Here is a 23,384-nt window from a genome sequence, read left to right as displayed (position 1 = left end):
CTTTCCTGAGATAACCAGCTCCTTCTTATAATTAGGAACCCACATGCTACCTTCCCAAAGAGTCTTTATTTTTCACATTGCTGAATTGCAAACCATTGGTGACTTAATATGCACAATCAAATTTTTACCCACAGAATGTCTACAAGAATTATAGCTTTAAAAAATACAACCAGTTTCTATATTTTAAAAATATCTGAACTCAAATAAATTAATATCTTAAAAAGTACACTCCTCATACTATTTGTTGGCATTTACGCTGGTTAAACTTTTGTGTATAATGCCTGTGGGACACAGTCACATCAGCAGTGCTCTGGTTCCAGTACTGTGACTGCAGTTTGCAGGTTGGGACACATTCACAGACACGGTGGGACATGCAGTAGTAAAATAGCTTCTTAGAAAATAGCAAGAGTTCACTGCAGACTGTGCTGCTCACTAACTGCTGTGTGCCTCAGTCCAGCCTGTAGCTCCAGCTGTCCAGTATAAGACAGTTTGGCCAAGACTCCTTGGGAGCTGGTCCATTGTTGGTCCTGTCTCCACCAGTGAAGACAGCTGTGTCTGTTTCCATAGGGCGGGGTGGCATACTGGTCCTTATCTCTGATTGTGGGGCCACTGCACACTTTAGCAATCTTAATTCCTGCCTCTCTGAAGACAACCACACAGCTCCAAGTAGGGCCTCCTAGGGACCTACACTGTAAACCAGTAGATAACACCGTAGGACGCTTTTTTCCCACTGCTATGCCTCATCTGTTCCTGCTGTTTCTTCCCAAAGCTTAGTGGGCCAAAGTTTAAGCTCAAAGTTTTTTTTTTTTTCAGAGCAAAAGAAATCTAATCTTTCTGCAGCCTAAGTATGAGTGTGTCCCTTAACAATTCCAGTTTGATCACAGTATTAGGGTAAAGCCAGAAAGCCAAGGCACTTTCTTAGGAGTTTTCTAGGGAAGTAGAAAGTAGCCTGGATGGCCTACTGCCACGAGGATTTGGTACCTCCAGAGGCCTTGCATACCTAATGGTACATGATCCCTGACTAGGTGAACTACTACTACCCAACCATTTGGGAGAAAAACCATGGCGGCTGTAGCACATGACATTGGTCCAATATGTAGCACTCAGGCTGGGGAGTGGCATGGACAGTGAAGCAGGCTGGTAGCCAAGATGCATACAAGACAACCTAGGAGTTCTGACTCCAGTACCACACAGCACTACACTGCTGGCTTTGACACTTGGCAAAGGAGAAGGGAGGTCTGCTTTCCTAGGATTAGGAGATGGGAACTAATTTAGATGGGGTTGAAATCCTTTGTATTTTACATATTGCAACTGTTCTAAAATAAAGGAGTTAAAGGTCAGATCAGGAATGACTGAAGTCCAGTTCCAAGTTTAAGAGTAACTTCAGACACTTCAGTAGCAAATCATGGAGGGGTTAAACCATTTGTTTTTGAGACAGGGTCTGTGTAGATCAGGTGGTTTCGAACCCAGAGATTTGCCAGCATGTGACACCACCACCTGGCGGAATTAAAACATTTTAAAGTCAAGGTTCAACTGAAGGGAAATGGTGAGACAGGAGGTGGCAACTAAAGCCAGTATGTTCCACATTGTATAGAAGACCATGGCCTGATCTCGATAGTGGAGTATGTGAACGTTGAGTAACGTATAAGCATGACTTGTATCATGGTAGAACAATGTACCAGCTCAGTTGAATGGTTCTTAAACTGAACAATCTTTAAAACAGGAAGGGAAGTAATTGCTTGGCAGTCAAGTTGAAATAAACCTGACTTACCAGTTTTAGTGCCAGGACTCAAAATAATAGGAATAAAGAAGAGCTCTGTTATCTTTATTAGCCAGGCTAGAGGGGTGTAGTTCAGTTGGTAGGGTGCTTGCCTAGTATGTATGAGATCCTTGGTTCATTCCCCAAAATCGTGTAATCTAGCCAGAACAGTCCTGCAATCTCAGCATGTGGAGGCAGGAGGATCAGAAGTTCAAAGTCAGCCTTAGCTACAGAGTTCAAAATTATCCTGGGCTATACACGACTGTCTCAAGAATAAAACAAACAAAAGCCTTACTAGCCTAACACTTCCAGTGGAAACCTTTTGTTCTTTGAGACAGGATGTCATTGTGTAGCCCTGGCTGGCCTGGAACTCCTCATGTAGATCAGGGTGACTTCTAACTCACAAGAGATCCATCTGTCTGCCTTGAATGCAGGGATTGATTAGAGATGTGCGCCACCACCCAATGGGTATATGAAAATTTCAGGAGTTGAGTTCTGCTGCATAGGTCTTCACAGCATAGAGGTGTATACATACATGTCTTCTAGAAGATTCCAGTCCTCTAAAGCAGAGGAGCAAAGCATTAACTGCCTTTGTCCAAACTCAGTCTCTGTGACTAATCCCGAGAGGAAACATGATTTCAGCATTAAATGATCCTTTCAAATCCAAACCAAAGTCTAAATCTAGACATTAGTACTGGTGGCATATACCCATAATCTCAGCAATTGGGGATGTGGAGGCAGAAGGCTCAAGAGTTTAGGGTTGCCAGGTGGCGGCGGCGCACACTTTTAATCCCAGCACTCGGGAGGCAGAGGTAGGTCTCTGTGAGTTCGAGACCAGCCTGGTCTACAGAGCAAATTCCAGAACAGCCTCCAAAGCCACAGAGAAACCCTGTCTTGAAAAACAAACAAAAGAAAAAAAAAGTAAGAGTTTATAGGGTTATCCTTGGTACATTCTGAGTTTGAACTCAGCCTGGGTTACATGAGATACTGTCTCAAAAACAAAGTAAATAGAGTTTGACCCCTTGTTAATCTGCATTTAGTGAGAAGCCATTCAAGAGGCACCTGTTTGCCATCGCCACAGCTGCCACACAAGACTGTTATGCCCACTGCACACCAGGCTTGGCTTTGTCTTCTGGGTCACCCTGTGGCTGAATGCCAAGGAGGTACCTGGTATCTGGAGCTCCAGTTGAGAGCACTCAAATCTGTGCTTTCAGTGTGCTGAAGGCCAAAGTGGGCAGCCCATCCACCTTTCTCAGTGCAGGGAACAGTGTTCACCTTCCAGTCCCCAAGCTGAGGCTGCAGTACCAGCAACTGTCACTTCCCAGCCTGACTCTTGAACTCCATTAGCACATTCATCCTTGGAGGCCTGAGGAAACGGCACTTAGCTACTAAGAAGCAATAGTAGATGAAGAAGCCCATGAAGAGAAACCACAGCAGCTAAGGTGTCTGTAAATACATGTAACAGACAATGACAAAATCCTGGTTCTGACAAAACCTCAGAAGCAAAACCACATCCTGTCTAAAATGAAATGGGGACCATGACCTGAAGCCATGGACCAGAACAAACAGGTTGCAACTTTGTGTCAAAGACACATGGCATGCTACAAGCCATCTTTGTTTGGTTACTTGGCTTCTACAGGGTTCCTTCTTGTTAGAGACTTCAGTGGTGTTGCCAGCTGACAGACCCGAGTGCAGGGGACAGAGCATCTAACAGATGCATGCACAGGGCTGATGCAGGTCCAGTTTACTGCAGGGTTTTGTCTTGATAGCAAAATAAAAAGCAGCAATAACAAACAGAGCTTCTATTTAGAGAGAAAACATTTCCCCTCCGAGAAAGGTTTTCTCTGTGTAACAGCCCTGGCTGTCGTGAAACTTAGACCAGGTTGGCCTTGAACTCACTGAGATCCAGCTGCCTCTGCCTCTGGAGTGTTGGGATTAAAGGTGTGCACCACCGCAGCCTGGCTGAGAAAACATTTTTTAAACAGGTCTCACATTTTCAAGACAGTGAGAAGCACAATATGGAGCACAACAGGAACAGCTGCAATAGGAGTCCCAGGGAGGTCAGGACGATGGCCACCAGGGGGTCAGGTGGGGACAAGAAGGTGCCTCCCTCCCAGGCTCAAAGTTCTTTGAATGGAAGAGAGAATTACATGGGGATGATTGTAAGGATGGAGGTGCACACAGCCTCCCAGATGGGGAATATAATAACAGCCACCCAGGAGCTGGTACAGGATAGCCTTGCTCCTATGTTCCAGTCAGAACTCAGCTGTCACTAAGCCCCAACCCCCAGGAGAGGTAATAAAGTGCTGCAGGCTTTCCAGAGGCACCCAAGTTCATGTTATGGCCGAGAGGAGCCAGTGGGCAGCTTCTCTCACATAGTGGGGATGGCCTATGACCTGCTTCATCTACAGCTCCCCAGATAGTTCTTGTACTGGCTGTAGCTGTTTGACATCTGCTTCATATCCAGGACCACCATGAGGAATGACCCCAGGAACTCAATAAGCACTTCCTTGACAGAGAGGAGGCCAGGACAAAGGGCCACTTATGGTCTGTATCCACCCAGAGCCCAGATGTGTCTCTTCAACTGACCGGATCACTGTTCCTCCACGTCCTTGTTCAGGGGTCTCCCCTGTTATCGGGCTCCAGGAAGCCAAGTAAAGGACCTTGGTAGAGGTAGATGGAGGTGATGGCTGTCCTGTGTCATACACACCACAGTTCCCAGGCTGATTCTGCCACTTGGGTGTCATCCAGGCTTTGGCTACTTAGCCTCATCTTTTCCAGCCCCACAGGGTCTGGAGCTTTCTCAGACTGCCTGGCCTTGGGAAATTAAGGCCACCCCCTTATTTGGCAGCCACTTCCCCATGGAACCAAGAGCAGCTGCAGTTCTTCCAGCCACCTCTGGAGAGCCAGGCTCCACCTCTCCTCAGCCCACTTCACACACTGCCCAGAGTGAGATGGGACCCACGACTACCACCTGTTTCCTTCCCGCTGACCCCAGAAAGCTCAACACTCCAGCTCAGGCAACCATTTAGTCACACCAGCCCTTCTCCCTCCCCATTATCAAGTCACAGGTCTTGGTCACAGTGGCTGGAACCCTTAGATTTTGTACAAAAAGCTGGGGACATAGTCAAACCTGAGCAGGGGGTGGGTGGTCCCAGGTGACTCTTGCATGTAGTGCAGTTTCAACAGCTCAGCCAGGTACTGCACTACTTTGATATCCTCATTCATGAGTCCCAGGTTGAGCTTTAGGAAGCTGGTTTGCCTGCTGGCCACTGCTTCTTGTGTTTCCTCACTGTGGGCAGGCAGGTGTAGGTGGTGGCAGAAGGTGTAGAGGAATGCCTTGGAGCAGAGCTGGGTGAGCATGCTCTGGACGTGTAGGTAGTATGTGCTGCCCCGCTTGATCTGAGTGCGATGGTCAGCCAGGCGGGGCACCAGTGTACCCCTGTACAAGGGGCAGCGGAGGGTCTTGCTGTCCAGGTCTAGGATGCTTGTGTAGCGGCTGTAACGACTCAGGGTATGGAGGGTACCCATACTGGCAGGGGAGGCCACCCTGAAAAAGATAGGTCAAGGTCAGAAAAATGGAGGCAAATACTTAGATGAGGCTCATGGTCCCCAAACTAACTCCCACCCAACTAGCATACAGTGGCCCTAGAGGAAATTCAAATGCTTTGGTTCCCAAGGCCCTGGGCAATTTGATTCCTGATGGCCTAAGCATCTGTTATTTGACTAAATGGATGCTCCACAGAGTAGGCCGAACTCACTGGTGCTTCCGGAGCACCTGCCTATCTGCTCTCCCTCACAGCAGACTGCAGCATTTTCAGGCCTCCCTCATCTCTGGGCTATTAGCTTAGTCAACCTCCTTTACCCTTTGTGAGCCTCGTCTCTGAGACGGAGATACTTCTCATTGTTACTGTTCCTCCTGGGGTCACCTTAGGATGGGGCCTCAGTACCGTGAGCCCACACCTAGCCATCGTGGTGGCTGCTAAGGAATTCTCCATTCTAGAGCCCTGGGGTTGCATCTCCCTCCATGCTGTGTCCCTACTGCCCAGCAGCATGTATTCCGAGGTGAAGCGGGACAGGCCAAGTGCTCAGCCTTCTGAGGACGTTCCCTAAAAACTCCCAAGTTTCTCAGAAAGGCAGAGGTTCCTTTTCTTCCCCTCTGTTTTGCTTCGCTGTGTAATGCTCCCCTCTGTGCCAGCTGGCTTCTTGTCCACCATGTGGATGACCTTTAGACCTGGTTCAGACAGCACAGCACAGTGCTCTGAGTCTCCCCCTCTTAAACTCTGTAATAAGCTTCTAAAAGTAAATTGAACCAAAAAATTGGCTTTCCTCAAGTGGGGGTGAGTACAGTAGGTAGAACATTTACCTGCATGTACAGGTCAGGGTTTTCATTCCAGAACCACAAGAAAACAAAAAAGCTCTCCTTTAGAGCAGTCTTCCCACAAGAGCAGGCAATCCCTACCAGTCCAGTCAATAGAACTGACAAGATTTTACAGACGACCTTCCTCTAACATTTAGGACTCATGTAAAACATGACACTATACAAAAAGAAACGCAACTGGGACCACAACTATTTTTTCCTTTTTGGTACATATCATAATTATTTATTAAACATCTACTACCTAACCAGGCATTGACCTGGGAGCGTAGATTACAATTAAAAATGTCCCAGAGTCTTGTCTTCTTCCTCTTCATGGGTGCACGCCTTTAATCCCAGCACTCGGGAGGCAGAGGCAGGCAGATCTGAGTTCGAGGCCAGCCTGGTCTATAGAGTGAGTTCCAGGACAGCCTCCAAAACAATACAGAGAAACCCTGTCTCGAAAAAACAAACAAACAAACAAAACCTCCCAGGGGATGGGAATATAATTCAGAAGTAGTTTGTCTGCCTAGCATATGCAGGCCCTGGTTCTATCGCTAGCACCAAACACACAAAGAATAATTCTCCCAAACAGTTCTGACATGGAAGCAGGAAGGGGCCAGGACTGGCAATCACTTAGCAACTGTGAACCCCCTCCCCATGACAGAGTGGCAATGAAATCAAGAGTGATTTGCCAAAGGTAAGAACAGTGAGTTGGGTTATCCATTGTCCAGAAAGCAAGCTTCCCTTTCCTGGGGGCCACAGAACAACCTGCTTCATCTCTTAATGTCTAGTGCTCTTCCCCACCACCTGGAACCATTACCTCTGTAGGCCAATAAGTTTCCACTTCTGAAAATCCATAATGTGCAAAGGGGAGGAAATCCAGTGCTTCACTGGCTTGGCATAGTAGCCATAGCTGGGGACAAAGATGGACAGTGCAGTTACAAGCTTCCTGACTATGGTTTCATCTTCACCCAGGACCACAAGTGTCCTCCCACTAAGTAGGGAGTAGATAGCTGGGTGGGCAAAAGGGTACTGGCGGATGAATTTTAAGGCGTTCTGACCGGCTCTCTTTTTGTGTCTCTCAGAGGACAGGCCAGCAGAGTGAGCAGAGGGGATTCTGTCCGAGCTGGTAGAGGCCACACTGCTCATGTGGCTTGTGGTATCCGAGTAGTTATCCAGGCTCGTTTTACTAATATCTCGGCTAGTCAGAAGGCAGCTTGGATCCAGCTCATAAGCAGGGAACATTTCACAACTGTTGTCTCTGGAAGGGTCAGTGTTTTCCATCATGACGTCCACATGGATCCCCTGATCCTTCTGCCTGTAGCGCTGTGGGGGGATGCTCACCACACCATCCTCATCAGAGAGAGTGTAAGCTGGAGTGGGAAGAGGAACCAGCTGACCTTCACTCTCCTTTCCAATACAGCAGCTGGAGTCTATTTGGGATGGGGTATTTTCCAAGCTGCCCTCCTGAGTCTCACGCAGTTCTGCTGGGCTGACACTTGCCTGGAAACGGATGCCCCCCTCATTTTCTGCATAGGTTTCTTCCTCATTAATGGCACTTGGGTAGCTGGCCTTAAAGTCATCGGGAATGAGGGCCTCAGACGGGCAGGTGCTTAAGACTTCAATACTGTCCTCACTAATTGTCCTGTGGCTGACTGCCTTGCTACGGACTACACGGGGACTCAAGGGCACCGTGAGGCTGGCCTGGCTGTCAGATTTGGACAGCACGGAAGATGACTTCTCAGTGCCCAGAACCTCGATGCTTTCCCCACTACTGATGCTCCCTTTCATGTCCATATCCAGGTAGTCCAGGTTTTCTTGGGGGTCGAAGCTGCTTGACTCTGTGGCCTCCACTTCCTTATACTCGTCATCTCCAAGTTCCTGCTCCATCTTGATCAACACAGACTCCACACTGGACTTGTAAGAACCAACACTAATCAACACTTTAGGAATGGGGCATTCTTCCACAGGCCTGGAAGGCAGTCTGTCCTGACTGGGTTGAGAAGGCAAATTCTCTTGTTTCTCCATCCTGTCATCAACCTCTACAAAGTCTTCAAAGAGGAAATTTGTTATGTGCTGTTGCTTTCGAAGTGCTCTGTCAATCTGACGGGTCAGGAGATAGCATAGGTCCCCTCTGAACGTGTGTTCAATGTGGCTAAGCTGGGCCAGGGTCTGCGTGAAATACTCAGTGTCACAGAGTTCCTCCAAGGTCTTCAACTTCTTGTCAAAACACTTGGTGGACTTTGCTTTGATGAGTTTTGGGGTGTAAGCCGGTCTGCAGGTATAAAGGTCTGCATTAGCTGACTCCTCAGGGTTAGAGGTAGCGGATACCTGGTCAGCCTGATCTTGGGTATGCTCCATATCACCAGGATGCAAATCAGGTATCTTCATCTTCTGACGAGGGTATGAGCGGATCTGCCTCAGCAAATCTTGATGCTCAATGATGGACTTCTCCACATTAGCTAGTTCATTGGCTTTCTCAATTGCCTGAGATGTATAAAAGCCTTTGTCATTGGCTTTCTTCTGGATCTCAGTTTCTGTGTGCAGCACTGTCCTTGTGTAATCCAAGTCTTTCAGCTTTTTCTCAAGTTCCCCAGCAAATGCCTTCCTGTTACCCATCTTCAAGCACTCGGACGCTTTGGAAAATTCAGCCGAAAGCTCCTGGAACTGCTGCATGATTTTATGCTGGTCTGCAGAGATATAAGCCATACAAAAGGGCCTTACAAAGCCACGGGCCTCCAGGTCATACAAGGTAAGGTGGTGCACATATGCAAAGGCCCCTTCCTTGGAGTCTCCCAGCACCACTTTAGAGTCCTCCACAAAGTTCAACTTGGGGTAGGCAGAACCAGGAGGGTGACCTACGAACGAAGCCTGGTAGTCCACTGACATGATCCTCAAGGAGAAGTAATTGAGATCAAAAGTGCCAAAAACTTTGGTGTCATTGGGGATAGTCAGCAAGGGTTGGGGTCCCACCTGCTCAGAGAACTCGGAAATAAGGATGAAGTCCCTGGAGAACTTGGCCCCGGACAGTTTAGACCAGGGGTTAGCCCCCTGGCTGGCATAGGGGAAGAGAGGTACCGAGTACTCCTCCGGCAAGGCGGGCTCATTGTAAGGCTCTTCCTCGTACTCATCTTCCTTGGTGAAGGCCACCACATCAGGGGCGCTGATCATATTTCCTGAAATACGGAAAGAACATTGAGAGGAAATGGAAAATAATGCGGGGTTAGTCGGCGGGGAAGTCCGACTTCTGGATGAGGAAGCGAAGCTCCTGCGGCCTTCTTTGCACTTCTAGGGGTCCTAAGCTGCCTCTCACACACCCAATAATTCAGATTCCCGAAGATTCTCAAGGTTTGGGACCTGGGAAGCTCCGGGAAGCCTCATGAACTCCAAAGCTGCAAGCCCAGATGACGGAGGAGGCTAGCTACTCTCCGGATGTTTCCCCGGCCGGCGCAAGGCTTCTGAACCGAGGTCACTAGCACTTCCCGGAACCTACCAGTGACATCAACAGCCCCAGCTCGGATCAGGTCCTTAATTCTAGTCGCGGACGGCTGCAGTGACTTAAATGGGCCTCTCCACGACCTAAGGGCAGAAACTGTCGCGGCTCCTAGGACTGTCCCACGGAAGCTACCGCGGAACCACCATCTTCGTATCACATGACTCCCAAGCTTCAGCGTCGCGTGACCCGGAAACGCTCACAGTGACTTCCGAGTAAGTGATGCCTTTTAAGGCACTGTCAATCAATCCCTCCTGAGAACAAGTCCCATTGACCAACCACTGTCCTAAAGAAAGAGAAAGTAGGACACAGCGGGGTGGAAGGGAAGAGGAGAAACGGTGCTAGGTGGGCGTGCCAGGGCATGAAGCATTCTGGGAGTTGTAGTTCGAGGTAGCTCGGTTAGCGGAAGTTTCCCGTGAGCGCGAGTTTAAGCGGGATTCTGAGGTGTGGATTCCACGTTGTGGCAGCAGTGACCTGGAAAAGGTGCATTATTAAAGTGGCTCTCGGAGGTGTGCCTCGTGGCTTCTTCTCTGGGTTCCCCAACATGTACGGGGTACCGTGGAGTTGCTGCTGGCGCAGGGCCTAGGAAATGATCTTCCCAATCACCCTCTTAGCGTTCCAGTGGCAGCGACGGCCTGGAGGCCGTGCCTTGTCCCGTGCTGCCATAGAAATGGCCTTCCGAGGAGTGCGAAAAGTTCTCTGTGTGGCGGAGAAAAACGACGCTGCCAAGGGGATCGCCGACTTGCTGTCCAATGGTCGTATGCGGCGGGTAAGAAGCATTTCGGTTTGGCTTCCTTGAGGAACGCCCACAAAGTTAGATCGCGTGGGGTACTCGTAGCCGAGGAGAAAAAGCGACTCCGCCTCTAGCGCGGCGGCAGAAGCCCCCTCCCATCCGTCCTCACCCGTCAGTCTCTCCTCAAACTTCAGTCTGCTTTAAACATAGGACTTTAACGGCGTTTAATAGATCTCTGCCCTTCGTCACTGTCTGATTGTCTCAAATACCTGTGAGTCTTCTGTGAGTCTGGAGCGCTTGCGAGCTAACATGTTATGTTAACATTCTTTCTTGGTGAGTCTGAAGTTCAGTTGAGTTGGAAACCTGTACCGAACTCCTTTAACTTGGCGTTCAAACCTTGCTTATCGGTCATTTCTCTGCATGCTGCAGTTCTAGTGACTTTATGTCTAGGTGGCACCCTAGGAGTAACACATAGGACTATCTCTTGACAAAGGGAAGATGAAAAGGTTAGCACCCCAAGAACTCTTTCTGATACGTTCTCTTTGTAAATAGCAGGATCTCTAGACCTCTGTCTACAGTTCTGAAATAGTGGGAGGGGAGCCAAAGTTGGGTGGACACTGGCCCCCAACTTCACCTCTTCAAAGTGTCGGATATCCTTGAGTAGTGATTTCTTTTACGGAGATAGGGTTTCTGGCCTTGAACAAACAAGAGCTCTGTTTGCCTCTGCCTTCCTAGCGCTTGACATCTACCCTAACTACTGCTTTAATGTCTGTCTGTCTGTCTGACCCTTCCTCCCCACCTCCCTTCGCCTATGCCTGCATGTATGCCTATGTATCACATGTATGCCCATGGAGGCCAGAAGTGGGTACTGCTGGGAATCAAACCTAGGTACTCCGGCAAGTGCTCTTAACCATTGAGCCATCTCTCCAGCCCCTTAAATGTCTATTTTTAAGGACCCCCCACCCCCCCACACTAATTCCCCACTAAGCCTGGGATACTTCCTCTCTGTCTCTCTTTCCTTTTCATTTTTGTTTTCCAAGACAGAGTGTAGTGTAACCCTGTGTGGTGGGACTCATTATGTAGACCAAGTGAAGGATTTTTTTTAAAGATTTATTTATTTATTATATATACATTCTGCCTACATGCCAGAAGAGGGCACCAGAGCTCATTACAGATTGTTGTGAGCCACCATGTGGTTGTTGGGAATTGAACTCAGTACCTCTGAAAGAGCAGCCAGGGCTCTTAACCTCTGAGCCATCTCTCCAGCCCAAAGCCAGGGCTTCTTAATCATGTATCATTGTGACACATAAAATGTTGAGGCTGGAATAACAGAGCATGTTGCTGCTTTGCAGAGACCAATGAATACATACATAGGACTGAATCTTTAAAACAGTGCTTTATTCAGAGAACTGACAGTCTCAGGAGACTGTCTTCCATCTCATCTCCAGATGGCAGATTATGCAGGGAGAAGGAAAAGCTGTCAAGTCATTACGAAGCTCAGTCTTGTCTCCTGGTTAACTACATCAGAGAATTGTTGTGGTCTGTAAGGATAAGTAAGAATTAAGTTTGTAGGAAGAAATAAAAGATGAGAATTTAGGTGACCTCAGACAGCTAGAGCAATCATTATTAATGCCAGACAGGTGAGTTTATAGTTCTTATTATGCATGATTAGGGCACAGGACCTAGGCCCTGGGTGACCAGAGTTCAAGCAAATAGCATTACTTGCTTTAGGCTGAGGTTTTTAAAACTAAGGATAGGGAACAGGGTGGAGAGAAATTTGTTTGGGGCAGAATGAGGAAGTTAGCTATTTTCCTTAGATACACTGTCTGCCTGTTGTCAAAGAGGTGGCCGAACTCCACCACTGGGTGTCTGGAGTTGGGCCAGTTGCCTTCTACAATCCTCAAATACCTGCTTCCTGGAACTTTGGGCTCAGTTTCAGGACCTTGGCTTTTGGGGAGGGGGGCTCATGTTCCATATGTCTTTTTTTTTTTTTTTTTTTGGTTTTTCCAGACAGGGTTTCTCTGTATTGTTTTGGAGGCTGTCCTGGAACTCGCTCTGTAGACCAGCCCGGCCTCGAACTCACAGAGATCTGCCTCCCAAGTGCTGGGATTAAAGGCGTACACCCCCCCCCCAACGCCCTTCAAGAAAATGTCTTACAACAAGCTTAAGTGTGCTAAGTGTGGGTAGTAGTAGTATAACCATTATACTACCTAGTTCCAGAAGGAGTGCCATTGCTTGCTCTTGTCATGCTCACCACTATTAACCTGCTCTGTTGTTACTGAAAGGAACAGTATTGATTCAGGACTCCCAAGGTCACATTCTCAGCACAAAGATTTATTTACCCCAGAGGGACAGAGGGCAGGGAATAAGAGATAAACACAGGAGATCGAGGACAAGTAAGAAGGGGAAGGGAACAAGGGAGAGGAGGTAGGGATGTTTGTCCTGGGGGGGGGACAAAAGACTGCTTCTGGATAGAGAGGAAACAGACATGGCATAGGAAAATGGCAGTTTGTAAAGGTAAAATGGGAAACCCTGTGTTAGGATGAGGTGTTTAATTTTAATTGGGCATGTTAATTGGGTGAGCCAAAGGGGGCTTTTGATTGCTGGACTTCAATACTCTGATAGCTGGACCTTGGTAGTCAGCCTCAGGAGGAGGATGTGGACAAATAAGGGAATAGACCTTGGTGGCACTTTAGGAATGTAATCTAATAGTTTTTAGCAAAGCAGAGGGAATGGAAGAGAAGGGCAAGGCCTGTCAGAGCCATGCATGCTATGCTAGAGCTGGCCAGAGTGCCTTCAGTAACTGTTGTTGTTAGTGGGGGGTTGGATTTTTGAGTTAGGGTCTCATTCATCTAGATGAGGCTGACCATAAAGTTGCTAGGTGGTGGAGGCTGGCCATAAACTTTTATTTTCTTCCTCTCTTTAAGCTGGAATAACCAATTTATCATATTTTTATTTTTCTCTATGTTGGTGTGTGTGAGCTAGTGCCCCATGTTTGCTTGTGCCTTTCAAGACCAGAAAAGGGCATTGGGTCCTCTGGAACTGAACCCAGTTCCAAGAGGCTTGGGCAGGTGCTCATCTGGAAGATCAGTGAACACTCTTAAGCAACTAAACCATCTCCGTATCTCTATACAACCCTCCAAATTGAATCCCCCCACTCCAAAAGCTAATGTCTTGAAACTGAATTTATAGTTCCAAGAAGTAGCTATTTGGGCATTGCAGAAGGCAGTTGGCCTAACTCCAGACACCTAAGCCTTGCAATCTTGATTTTCCTACTCCCACCTCCCAACATGATTATAGAAGTATGACAAGATACATAGCACTAATCCACTTTGGATTTGCCTATTCTAGACATTTCTTATAAATGGAAACAGACAAAGCATTGCTTTTGTGTCAGATTTATTTAATTTTGCATAATGTTTTTTAAATGTGTCCACATTGTAGCATATATTAGTACTGTTTCTTTTCATGGTTGAACATTTTATTGACTAGATGGATCTGGTGTTTATCAATTGGTGGGCATTTTTAGTTTCTACCTTTTGTTTATTATGAATAGGACTTGCTGATTTGCAAGTTCCTATTTGAAAAGCTATTAAAATTATGGGAGTCCTACAAGTGGGATTGTTGGGATATATGGTAGCTACTTTAACTTTTTCAGGAATCACCACACTTTTCTACATGCTTTAGGAACACTTGCATTTCTTGTTGTTTTTACTTTATTGACATCCTAACAGGTCTGAAAAGGTACTGTGTTTTTAATTTACATTTTTGTAATGGCTTATTAACCAATGATACTGAGTTACTTTTCAACTATTTAGTTATCTTTTTTGGAGGAATTTAGCTGTGCAACAAACCTAAAGCTTTGCATGGACTAGGCAACTGTTCTAACACCAAACTGTAGCTCACTTTTTTTGGTTTTTCGAGACAGGGTTTCTCTGTATTGCTTTGTAGACCAGGCTGTCCTCGAACTCACAGAGATCCACCTGCCTCTGCTTCAGAGTGTTAGGATTAAAGGCGTGTGCCACCAACGCCCAGCCCTAGCTCACTTTTAATGTCATTGTCAAATCCAGTGTCAAAAAAATGTATTTACATATTTTTTTTCTTGAGAGTCTTACAGTTTAACTTCTTATTCTTTCATATATGGTATCTGTGCCTGTATGGCTGCTCATGTGCCACAGCATGTGTATAGAGGTCAGAAGAACACTTGTAGGAGTCAGTTCTCTCTCTCTCTCTCTCTTTCTCTCTCTCTGTCTCTCTTTTTCTGATACAGGGTTTCTCTGTATTGTTTTGGAGGCAGTCCTGGAACTGGCTCTGTAGACCAGGCTGGCCTCGAACTCACAAAGATCCACCTGCCTCTGCCTCCCAAGTGCTGGGATTAAAAGTGTGCACCATCAACGCCTGGCAGTTTTCTCTTTTACCATGTGGTTTTCAGGAATTGAACTCAGATCATCAAGTTTGGCAATCAACTTTACTCTCTGAACCATTTTGCTGGCCCAAAGTTTTAGTTGTGTTTGATCTACTTTTTTTTTTTTTTTTTTTGGTTTTTTTTCAAGACAGGGTTTCTCTGTATTGTTTTGGAGGCTGTCATGGAACTCGCTCAGTAGACCAGGCTGGTCTCAAACTCACAGAGATCCACCTGCCTCTGCCTCTGGAGTGCTGGGATTAAAGGCGTGCGCCACCACCGCCCAACTAATCTACTTTTTTTTTAGTTCATATTTCTATATGTACGTCCCACCTTTTAGTATATGGAAATCTATTTGTCCCAGCATCATTTGATGAAGTCTGTTGTTTGAATTGACTTGGTACCCTTGTCAAAGATCAATTAGCAAGAAAAAGCCTTAATCCTAGGATTAAGGAACCAAATCAAGAAAGCAATTCCGTAACAAAATGGTATCTGGTTCCACAGCTGCCTTGCCCCAAAGACGCACATGGATGCTATATTAGTTATAATGCTGTTTGCCGTTAGCTAGAGTATCTTATTGTCTATCTCTGTATTAATTATTAATCCATTTATATCAATCTAAGTATTTCCACATGGTCTTATTTTACTGGAGAAAGAGTCCAGACCTGTTACTCCTCTCATGTCCTCCTCCTTTCCTAGTCCCACCTATCTTGCTTCCCTATTGGCCAACAGTGCTTTATTCATCAACCAATAAGACAAACAAATACAGAAGACATTCCCTATCAGGCAAGTATTGCTACTGAGCTATATTCTTAGCTCTCATGATCTCTGCAGGTTTCTTGTTTGTTTTTAAATTAAATCTGATGTTTCTAGTTATTGTAGTTTTATAGTGAGTTTTAAAATTGGGAAGATTGAGTCCTCCAGCTTTATTCTTTTTCAGGATCATTTTGGAACCATTGCAATTCCATATGAATTTTATGATCAACTTTCTTGTTTTTGTACCTTCCCTAGACAGGGGATCCTGGGTTATGTAAGAGTGAAGAAGACAAGATGTACACAAGCATGCACACATTTATTCATTGCTCTTTGCTCTTAACTGGCTGTAATGTGACCACTTCTCTCCCAAACTCTGCTGTTGTGATTTCCCTGCCATAGTGGACTGTAACCTGGGATCATGAGCTGAATAAGTTGCCTTTGCCACTGCAGCAGGAAGGGAAACTAAGATCCAAGGTCTCACTCTGTAGCCCAAGACTGGCCCGAAACTTGCAGTGACCCTCCTGCTTCAGCTGTCTAAGTATTGAGATTACCAGTGTGTGCTTCTAAGCCAGGATTATTGGCATCTTTTAAGTCTTCAACAAGCATGTTTGCCCTTCTAAATATTTAAAATTTTCATTTTTATTTTGAGTAGTGCATCAATGTTTCTAGTTTGCCAGTCTTTCAACTTCCTTGATAAAGTTTATCACTGAGTGCTTTTTTGTTTTTGGTAGCACTGAACAGAATATAGAACCATGAGCATCATGCATGTCATTCAAATATTTCAGTAACCATACCCAAGCCCAAAGCATTTTATTCTTTTGGGTATCATTAGAAATAGAAATCTTTCCTTCCTCCCTCCCTTCCTTTCTTTCTCTTTCTTTCTTTCTTTTTTCTTCCTTTCTTTTTTAAAATTTAATCCCAGCACTCGGGAGGCAGAGGCAGGCAGATCTCTGTGAGTTTGAGGCCAGCCTGGTCTACAAAGCAAGTTCCAGGAGAACCTCCAAAACTACACAGAAAAACTCTGTCTCAAAAAAGAAACAAATAAAAAACAACCAAACAATAAGAGTTATTTATTTATTATATATACAATATTCTGTCTCTGCATGTGTCCCTACATGCCAGAAAAGGGCACCAGATCTCAGTACAAATGGTTATGAGCCATCATGTGGTTGCTAGGAATTGAACTCAGGATCTCAGGAAGAGCAGCCAGCGTTCTTAACCACTTAGTCATCTCTCCAGCCTCTAGAAATGCTTTCTTTTTTAAAATCTTATTTATTGAGTGTGGGGACAGTATTGAAATTGAAGCAAGACCTGAAATTATGAATCTGGACAGCATTTTCAATATCAAGAAAAAAATTACTAGTGAGAAATGGTTGTCCTAATAATGTTTCATGTGGGCTTAAGCCTAATTTCTAGGGAGTATGAACCCTTAGACAGTTGATAAGAACATTCTAGTCATTTTAATCTTTGGTATATTTTCCTGTCAGGTTAAGATGACACAGCCTAGAATTACCTAGAATTGTTTGTGTAAGGGAGGGTCCTAATTGGAGGATTGTCCAGCTCAGATTAGCCTGTGGACATGCCTGTGGAGGTTGTCTTGTTTGCTGATATAGGACAGTCCCTTGTTCATGGCACCATTCCCTGGGTAGGCAATCTTGAGCTGTATAAGAAATGTAGCTAAGCATGAGCTAGCAGGCAGTGCCTGCCCCATAGTTTCTGCTTCGAGTTCCTGCTGTGACTTCCCTCAATGGTGGCCTGTAACCAGCATTTCTTCCCCTAAATTTTTTAGTAAGAACATTTTATCACAGAAACAGAAAGGAATCTAAAACAGGTGTTTAAGACCATGCTATTGACCAAAACTATTTTCAAGTCAGATATGGTGGCACATACCTTTTTTTTTTTTTTTTTTTTTTGGTTTTTCGAGACAGGGTTTCTCTGTGGCTTTGGAGGCTGTCCTGGAACTCACTCTGTAGACCAGGCTGGCCTAGAACTCACAGAGATCCGCCTGCCTCTGCCTCCCGAGTGCTGGGATTAAAGGCGTACGCCACCAACGCCCGGCGTTGGCACATACCTTTAATCCCAGTCAGTACTCAGGAGTCAGACACAAACAGATCACTGTGAGTTGGAGACCAGCTTGTTCTACATAGCAAGTTCAAGACCAGCCAAGGCTAGGTAGAGAGACCCTATGCAGGCAGACTTTTCTTTCCCAAAAGCCAGTTCCCAAATAACCACACTAAAACTTTTTAATTGTAAATGCTTGGCTGATAGCTTAGCTTATCTCCTGCCAGCTCTTACAACTTAAATTAACCCATTTCTATTAATCTATGTGCTGCCCCGTGGGTTGTTTACCTCATCTATGAACTTCCCACGTTGTTTCATCCGAGTCTGGCTCCCAACTCCTCAGTCTCCACCCTTCTTCTTTCCAGCATTCTCTCTAACCCAAAAATCCTGCCTGGCTATTGGCCAAGACTCTTTTTATTAGCAATGAGAGCAACACATCTTCACAGTGTATATAAGGGTTTTTCCACAGCAACCCTGTCTCAACCAAAAGAAGAAAAATTAACTGTTTTACTTTTTACTTACTGCCAAGGCCTGTTGAGTGTCTGTCTGGGGGGTGACTTGGGCTTGGGGGGAGCTTATGGTTTTTAACCTTTTACCAGTTCTGCCATCTGTTGAGATGAATCAAGGCCTTTCTAATTATGACTTCTGTTTGGAAGAACTTGAGAATATTTCCTTCTCTGATTTCCTTCTTTAAAGGCCCTGTGAGATTTCCATGGCCTCTCTGATCAAGAGGACAGGTGACTCTCAGAGTTGCAGGACCCTTTAACAGATGCCCTATAGTCTCCTGGAACCTAGCTGACTTTTGAGAGGCATCCCTTTATTCACATTAGTATAGGACTTTAAGCATGTTTATTGAATACTAAGGCCAGTTATACCAGTCTGGTATGTTTAACTTTTGTGTAACATTGGGGAAAACCAAGCACTTTTAAATGAATCCTGACTAAACATACATTTTTGTTCTCTAAACCTGGCCTTGTGAACGCTGCAAAGAGAAATCAATAACTTAAGAGAGCTCTATTGGTTTAAGTAGAGGTTTGATTGAACTTTGACTTTAGAAATATTGTGTGTTATTTCTAAGTCTCATCTGTAAGCTTTCTATAACTTATTCAGGCTTTCCTGACCTGTTAAGGCTTCTGAGCTTTGTCTCAGTCTTTCTCATTCTATAACTAGATAGCTGTCTTAACCCAGGGCGAAGTCTTCTCATACAGAAATACTTTCTACTAAAAACCTCTTGTTCTTACACCCTTCTAACATTTGCTTTTCCTATTACTGCCTCCCTTTTATTTCTTTTGTTAATATCATGAGACATATTAACATTAGCAAATAAATGTACCATCTTATTAAAGGACAATTAAGTCCAAACTATATATAGGCATGTAATAGATTAAGATCACCTGTGTGGATATTCTTAAATTATGGGGCTTTTAAAGCACCCAGGTAACGCTCACAGGAAACATAGGCCGGCCTGTAGTGGGATTAGATAATTCCCACACTGTAACCCTTTTTCAGTGTGCTCAATAAACAGATTTTCCTAAGTGAGGGACAGGAAGAAGAAAAGAAAGAAAACCACACCAGCCGAAAGTTTTTCTGTATTTTCTACAGTCCAGAGAGTCCATCTATAGTGGTGCCTTCCACTTTTGAATGAGCAGCAAGTAGCAGATAGAGAAGCAGCAGGTATAACAAAACATCACCCAATCTGACATTTATGCACTCAGCAGAAATCATCCGAGGAAGCCCTGTTAATGCTCATCCTGGAGTAACATGTTAGGTAGGGGATTCCAGGCAGGTTCCTCTCTGCCCTCTCCATTGGTAAACTTCCAGTTATCCGTTTCTTCAACAAGCATATTTATGTCATGGGATAAAACATAGTAACATTTAGGAGTTGGAGAGATAGCTCAGTGGTAAAGAGCACTGGCTGCCCTTCTGGAATACTTGAGTTTAATTTTTAGTACTCACATGGGACTTCGTGGAGAGGCATTGTAAGCTGGTCTTCAATTTGAAGTTGTGGCAATCTTCTTGCCTCTGTCTTCTAAATGCTGGGAGTATGTACCATAGCTAGTTCACAGTTTTTTCGTTGAACATGTATGCTGCAACTTTGCTGGGTTTGGTTTGGTTATTACCACTAATCAGTTTTTTGATTTTTGTTTTTCAAGACAGGATTTCTCTATGTAGTCTTGGTTGTCCTGGACTTGCTTTGTAGACCAGGCTGGCCTGGATCTCACAGAGATCTATCTGCCTGTCTCTGCCTCCCAAGTGCTGCCCGGCCGGTTCCAGGTTTTCTAATGCCCTCTTTTGGTATGCGCGCATATGGTACACAGACATACATGCAAGCAAAATACCCATACACATAAAATAAATCTTTAATAAAGTTTGTCTTAAATTTAAAAACAAAAATGTGGTGGTTTGAATGAGAATGTCCCCTATGGACTCAGATATTTGAATACTTGGTCCCTAACTGGTGGTGCTGTTTAAGTAGGTTTAGGAGATATGGCCTTGCTAGATGAAATATGTCACTGGGAGGCAGTTTTAGGGTTTTGTTTGTTTTTTGGGCTTGGGGGTTTGTTGGGGGGGTTGGTTAGGTTTTCTGTTTGTGTTTTTGTTTATTTGTTTGTTTCTTTGTTTGTTTGGTTTTGGTTTTTCAAGACAGGGTTTCTCCGTGTAACATTCTTAGCTGCCCTGGAACTCACTTTGTAAACCAGGCTGGCCTCAAACTCACTGAGATCTGCTTGCCTCTGCCTCCTGACTGATGGGATTAAAGGCATGCACCACCACTGCCCAGCCTGTTTTTTTGTTTTGTTTTGTTTTTTTGAGACAGGATTTCTTTATGTTTTCCTAGAGTTCCCTGTGCAGACTAGGTTGGTGTCTGCTTCTCAAGTGCTAGGATTAAAGACCTGGATACCACACCCAGATTTTGAGGTTATAAAAGGCACACTCCATCTCTGCCTTGTGCTTGCTTTCAAGATGTGTGCTCTCAGCTTGCTGCCCCAGCCATCAGGCCTGCTGCTGCCATGCTGTCTTCACCATTATGATCCCTAACCCTCTGGAACTATATAAGTCACCCTATAAGTCAACTATAAGTTGTCTTAGTTATGGTGTTCTATCACAGCAATAGAAAAGTACCTTTAGATTTGTAAGGTCATGGATATGTGGCAGCCAGCACTCCTGATCAAGGCAGATCAGGCTGGCAGGTGTCCAACTTTATCTGTGTTAGCTTTCAGATTTCCATTCAGACCTTGAAAGCTTATATCTATTATCAGAATGTACCAGCAAGGGGAAATGGGCAATCTAAGAAATTCTGAATGTCCTTTCTACAAAGCTCTTTTTGTAGGATAAAGAAATACTGTGAAGGATATTTTTCTTTAGAAGACATTTTTATTATCCTCCAGCCAAAATTTAGGCCAAGATCTAATGCAGAAAAGTGCCAGGCCTTTTTTCCTTTGAAGGTCTGGATTAAGCTGCTATAGTTTAGGAGTGCCTTGTTATCCTCTGTGAGATAAAAAAGATACACTGAAACGTCTTCCATATCTCCTTTGTCTTCTCCAGACCATCCTCTGCAGATTTTCCTGGCTTTTCCTTCTCCTTCCATGAGCAACCACAAGGAAAGCAAAGAGGCCACATTCAACAGTGATACCTGAGTTCCGTGTATCCCATCCTCCCTTATTGGCAGCCATAAGGAAGGGAAGCCTATCCAATTAGCCACTTTCATCAACATACTCTTCCTGACTTTGATACCCTGTGACCTTGGTGAATTCTTCCTACATTTTGCCTAGTTAACTTTATCAAGAAGCAACCAGGGAGTAAGGGAAAGTTGTCTATTTTGACACAACCTTTTGGAGGTACAGGGAACGTGGTTAACTTTCCTTTAGAACCCAGTTGGCACATTAAGTAAAACAGTGTTCCAAAGCCAAGATCCCATCATGGAGGTCTGGTATACCATCTTAGTCTGATATAGAAAATGTATCTGTCTTACCACATGGCAGCAGGGGCACCCCAAAATGCATACATGAACACAGTCAGCCACCCCACCTTCTTTTTTTGGTTTGTTTCATTTTTTGAGGCAGGGTTTCTCAGTGTGACAGCCCCTGCTATCCTGAAACTTACTTTGTAGACCGTGCTGACCTCGAACTCTCAAGAGATTCACTTGTCTCTACCTCCTACTGAGATGACCTGAGATATGTAGCCTAAAAATAGGTAAGGTCTTGTAGCCTGCTTGGAGGGGAATTGTAAGCTGTCCTTCAATTTGAAGTTGTGGCATTCTTCTTGCCTCTGTCTTCTAAATGCTGAGAATATGTACCATAGCTAGTTTACAGTAATGATTTTGTGTTGAACTTGTATCCTGCAACTTTGCTGGGTTTGATTATTACCACTAATCAGTTTTTTGTTGTTTCTTTAGGATTTTTTCACATATAAAAGATCATGTTAGGCCAGATGTGGTGGTTCATACCTTTTATCCCAGCACTCAGAGGCAGAGGCAAACAGATTTCTATGAGTTTGAGGACAATTAGTGCTGCCTCTGAAATCCTGCCTTGAAAAAGATCATGTTGCCAGGTGGTAGTGACACAAGCCTTTAATCCCAGCACTCAGGAGCCAGAGGCAGATGGATCTCTGTGAGTTTGTGGCCAGCCTGGTCTACAGAGCGAGTTCCAGGACAGCCAGGGCTGCATGGAGAAGATTGTGTTATACTGGGCATACTGGTGCATGTCTTTAATTCCAGCACTCGGGAGGCAGAGGAAAGGGGATCTCTGTGAGTTCTAGACCAGCTAGGGCTACATAGTGAAACAGTCGTGATGTCTATAAATTTTTCTTTTCCAATCTTGTTGTCTTCTATTTCTTTTCTTGTCAGTGTTCTTGTCAATGTTCTAGCTGGAACTTCTAGGATAGTGTTGAAGAGCAAGACCAAGAAGAGGTGTGCTAGTGTCGTTATTGTTTTTTTTTTTTTTTTTTCTTGAGACAGGGTTTATCTGTGTAGCTCTGGCTGTCCTGAAACTGTTACTTATCTTTTTTTTTTTTTTTTTTTTTTTTTTTTGGTTTTTCAAGACAGGGTTTCTCTGTATTGTTTTGGAGGCTGTCCTGGAACTCGATCTGTAGACCAGGCTGGCCTCAAACTCATAGAGATCTGCCTGCCTCTGCCTCCCGAGTGCTGGGATTAAAGGCATGCGCCACCAACGCCTGGCTGAAACTGTTACTTATCTTAAAGGACGACTTTTCATTCTTTCACTATTACGTGTGTTAGCTTTATTCTAGTTTCTTCCTAGTCCTAGTTGAATTGGGAAAGGGTATTGAATTTTAGCAAGGTGTTTTTCTGCACCAATTGATACAAGTCTGGTAAAGTTTTTTGTATCATTTTGCTTTTCTTAGTGCATGTGTGTATGATGAGGAAGAGGGGAGTGCTTCCCACATTGAGTGTGTGGAGACCAGGGATGACTTTGTGGAGTTAATGTTTTCCTCCCATCATTATGTTTGTTCCAGGCATCAAACTCTAGCTTGTGAGGCTTTCATGGTGAGCACTTTAACCTGCTAAGCCATCTGGCACCACCCCCAGGTAGATTTGTAAGTGGCAAGAGTGTTGGAGCTATTGAGTTTTATAGAGTCACTAGCAGTTGAATATTTGAAGAGCAAAGGCATGAGATGGAAAGACAATTAGAGTTCTCCATGGGAGAAGCCAGAGTTCTGAACTCTGGGTTGTTTTGTAATGATGGAGGGGAAAACGGGGTGGGGTTAAAGAGTTTCTCCTTGCAACAGCCTGTTCATAGTAATCACATGGTCAGGGTGGGATCGAATCCCTATCTTTAAGAGAGTTTAGACTCTAATGGAATAGTT

The 23,384-nt window shown here is 44.9% G+C and overlaps 2 protein-coding genes across 4 annotated transcripts in view; one reads left to right on the top strand and one right to left on the bottom strand.

The window, feature by feature from the left end:
• Positions 1 to 47: 47 nt before the first annotated feature.
• Positions 48 to 9,878, bottom strand: Smcr8 (SMCR8-C9orf72 complex subunit). The gene is made up of 3 exons (XM_013111768.3): positions 9,613 to 9,878; positions 6,940 to 9,295; positions 48 to 5,309 (listed from the first exon to the last, which is right to left on the bottom strand). Exons 2-3 carry the CDS (start codon positions 9,288 to 9,290, stop codon positions 4,856 to 4,858), a joined length of 2,805 nt encoding a protein of 934 aa, XP_012967222.1. The 5' UTR covers positions 9,291 to 9,295; positions 9,613 to 9,878; the 3' UTR covers positions 48 to 4,855.
• Positions 9,879 to 10,009: 131 nt separating this feature from the next.
• Positions 10,010 to 23,384, top strand: part of Top3a (DNA topoisomerase III alpha) — a 41,433-nt gene continuing 28,058 nt past the window's right edge. Inside the window, exons 1-2 of one of the 3 annotated variants that reach the window (XM_040748780.1) lie at positions 10,010 to 10,095; positions 10,227 to 10,381. In XM_040748780.1, coding sequence (XP_040604714.1) covers positions 10,283 to 10,381 — 99 coding nt within the window. In that variant the 5' untranslated portion in view covers positions 10,010 to 10,095; positions 10,227 to 10,282. Of the gene's footprint in view, positions 10,382 to 23,384 lie in introns of all 3 variants that reach the window. The other 2 variants (XM_040748782.1, XM_040748779.1) reach the window with 2 other exon arrangements.

This window comes from Mesocricetus auratus, unplaced genomic scaffold (assembly GCF_017639785.1).
Source record: "Mesocricetus auratus isolate SY011 unplaced genomic scaffold, BCM_Maur_2.0 Super-Scaffold_100007, whole genome shotgun sequence".
Classification (NCBI taxonomy): Eukaryota; Metazoa; Chordata; class Mammalia; order Rodentia; family Cricetidae; genus Mesocricetus; species Mesocricetus auratus.
The sequence above is the reverse complement of the archived record's forward strand: the minus strand, read 5'-3'. Positions and strand labels throughout refer to the sequence as shown.

Bases quoted from the DNA above. Each gene is read 5' to 3' on its own strand.
- Smcr8 (XM_013111768.3), bottom strand. From the start codon at position 9,290: ATGATCAGCGCCCCTGATGTGGTGGCCTTCACCAAGGAAGATGAGTAC. The intron at 5,310-6,939 runs GTAATGGTTCCA...TATCTTTTTCAG, and splicing joins AAACTTATTGGCCTACAGAG to GGTGGCCTCCCCTGCCAGTA.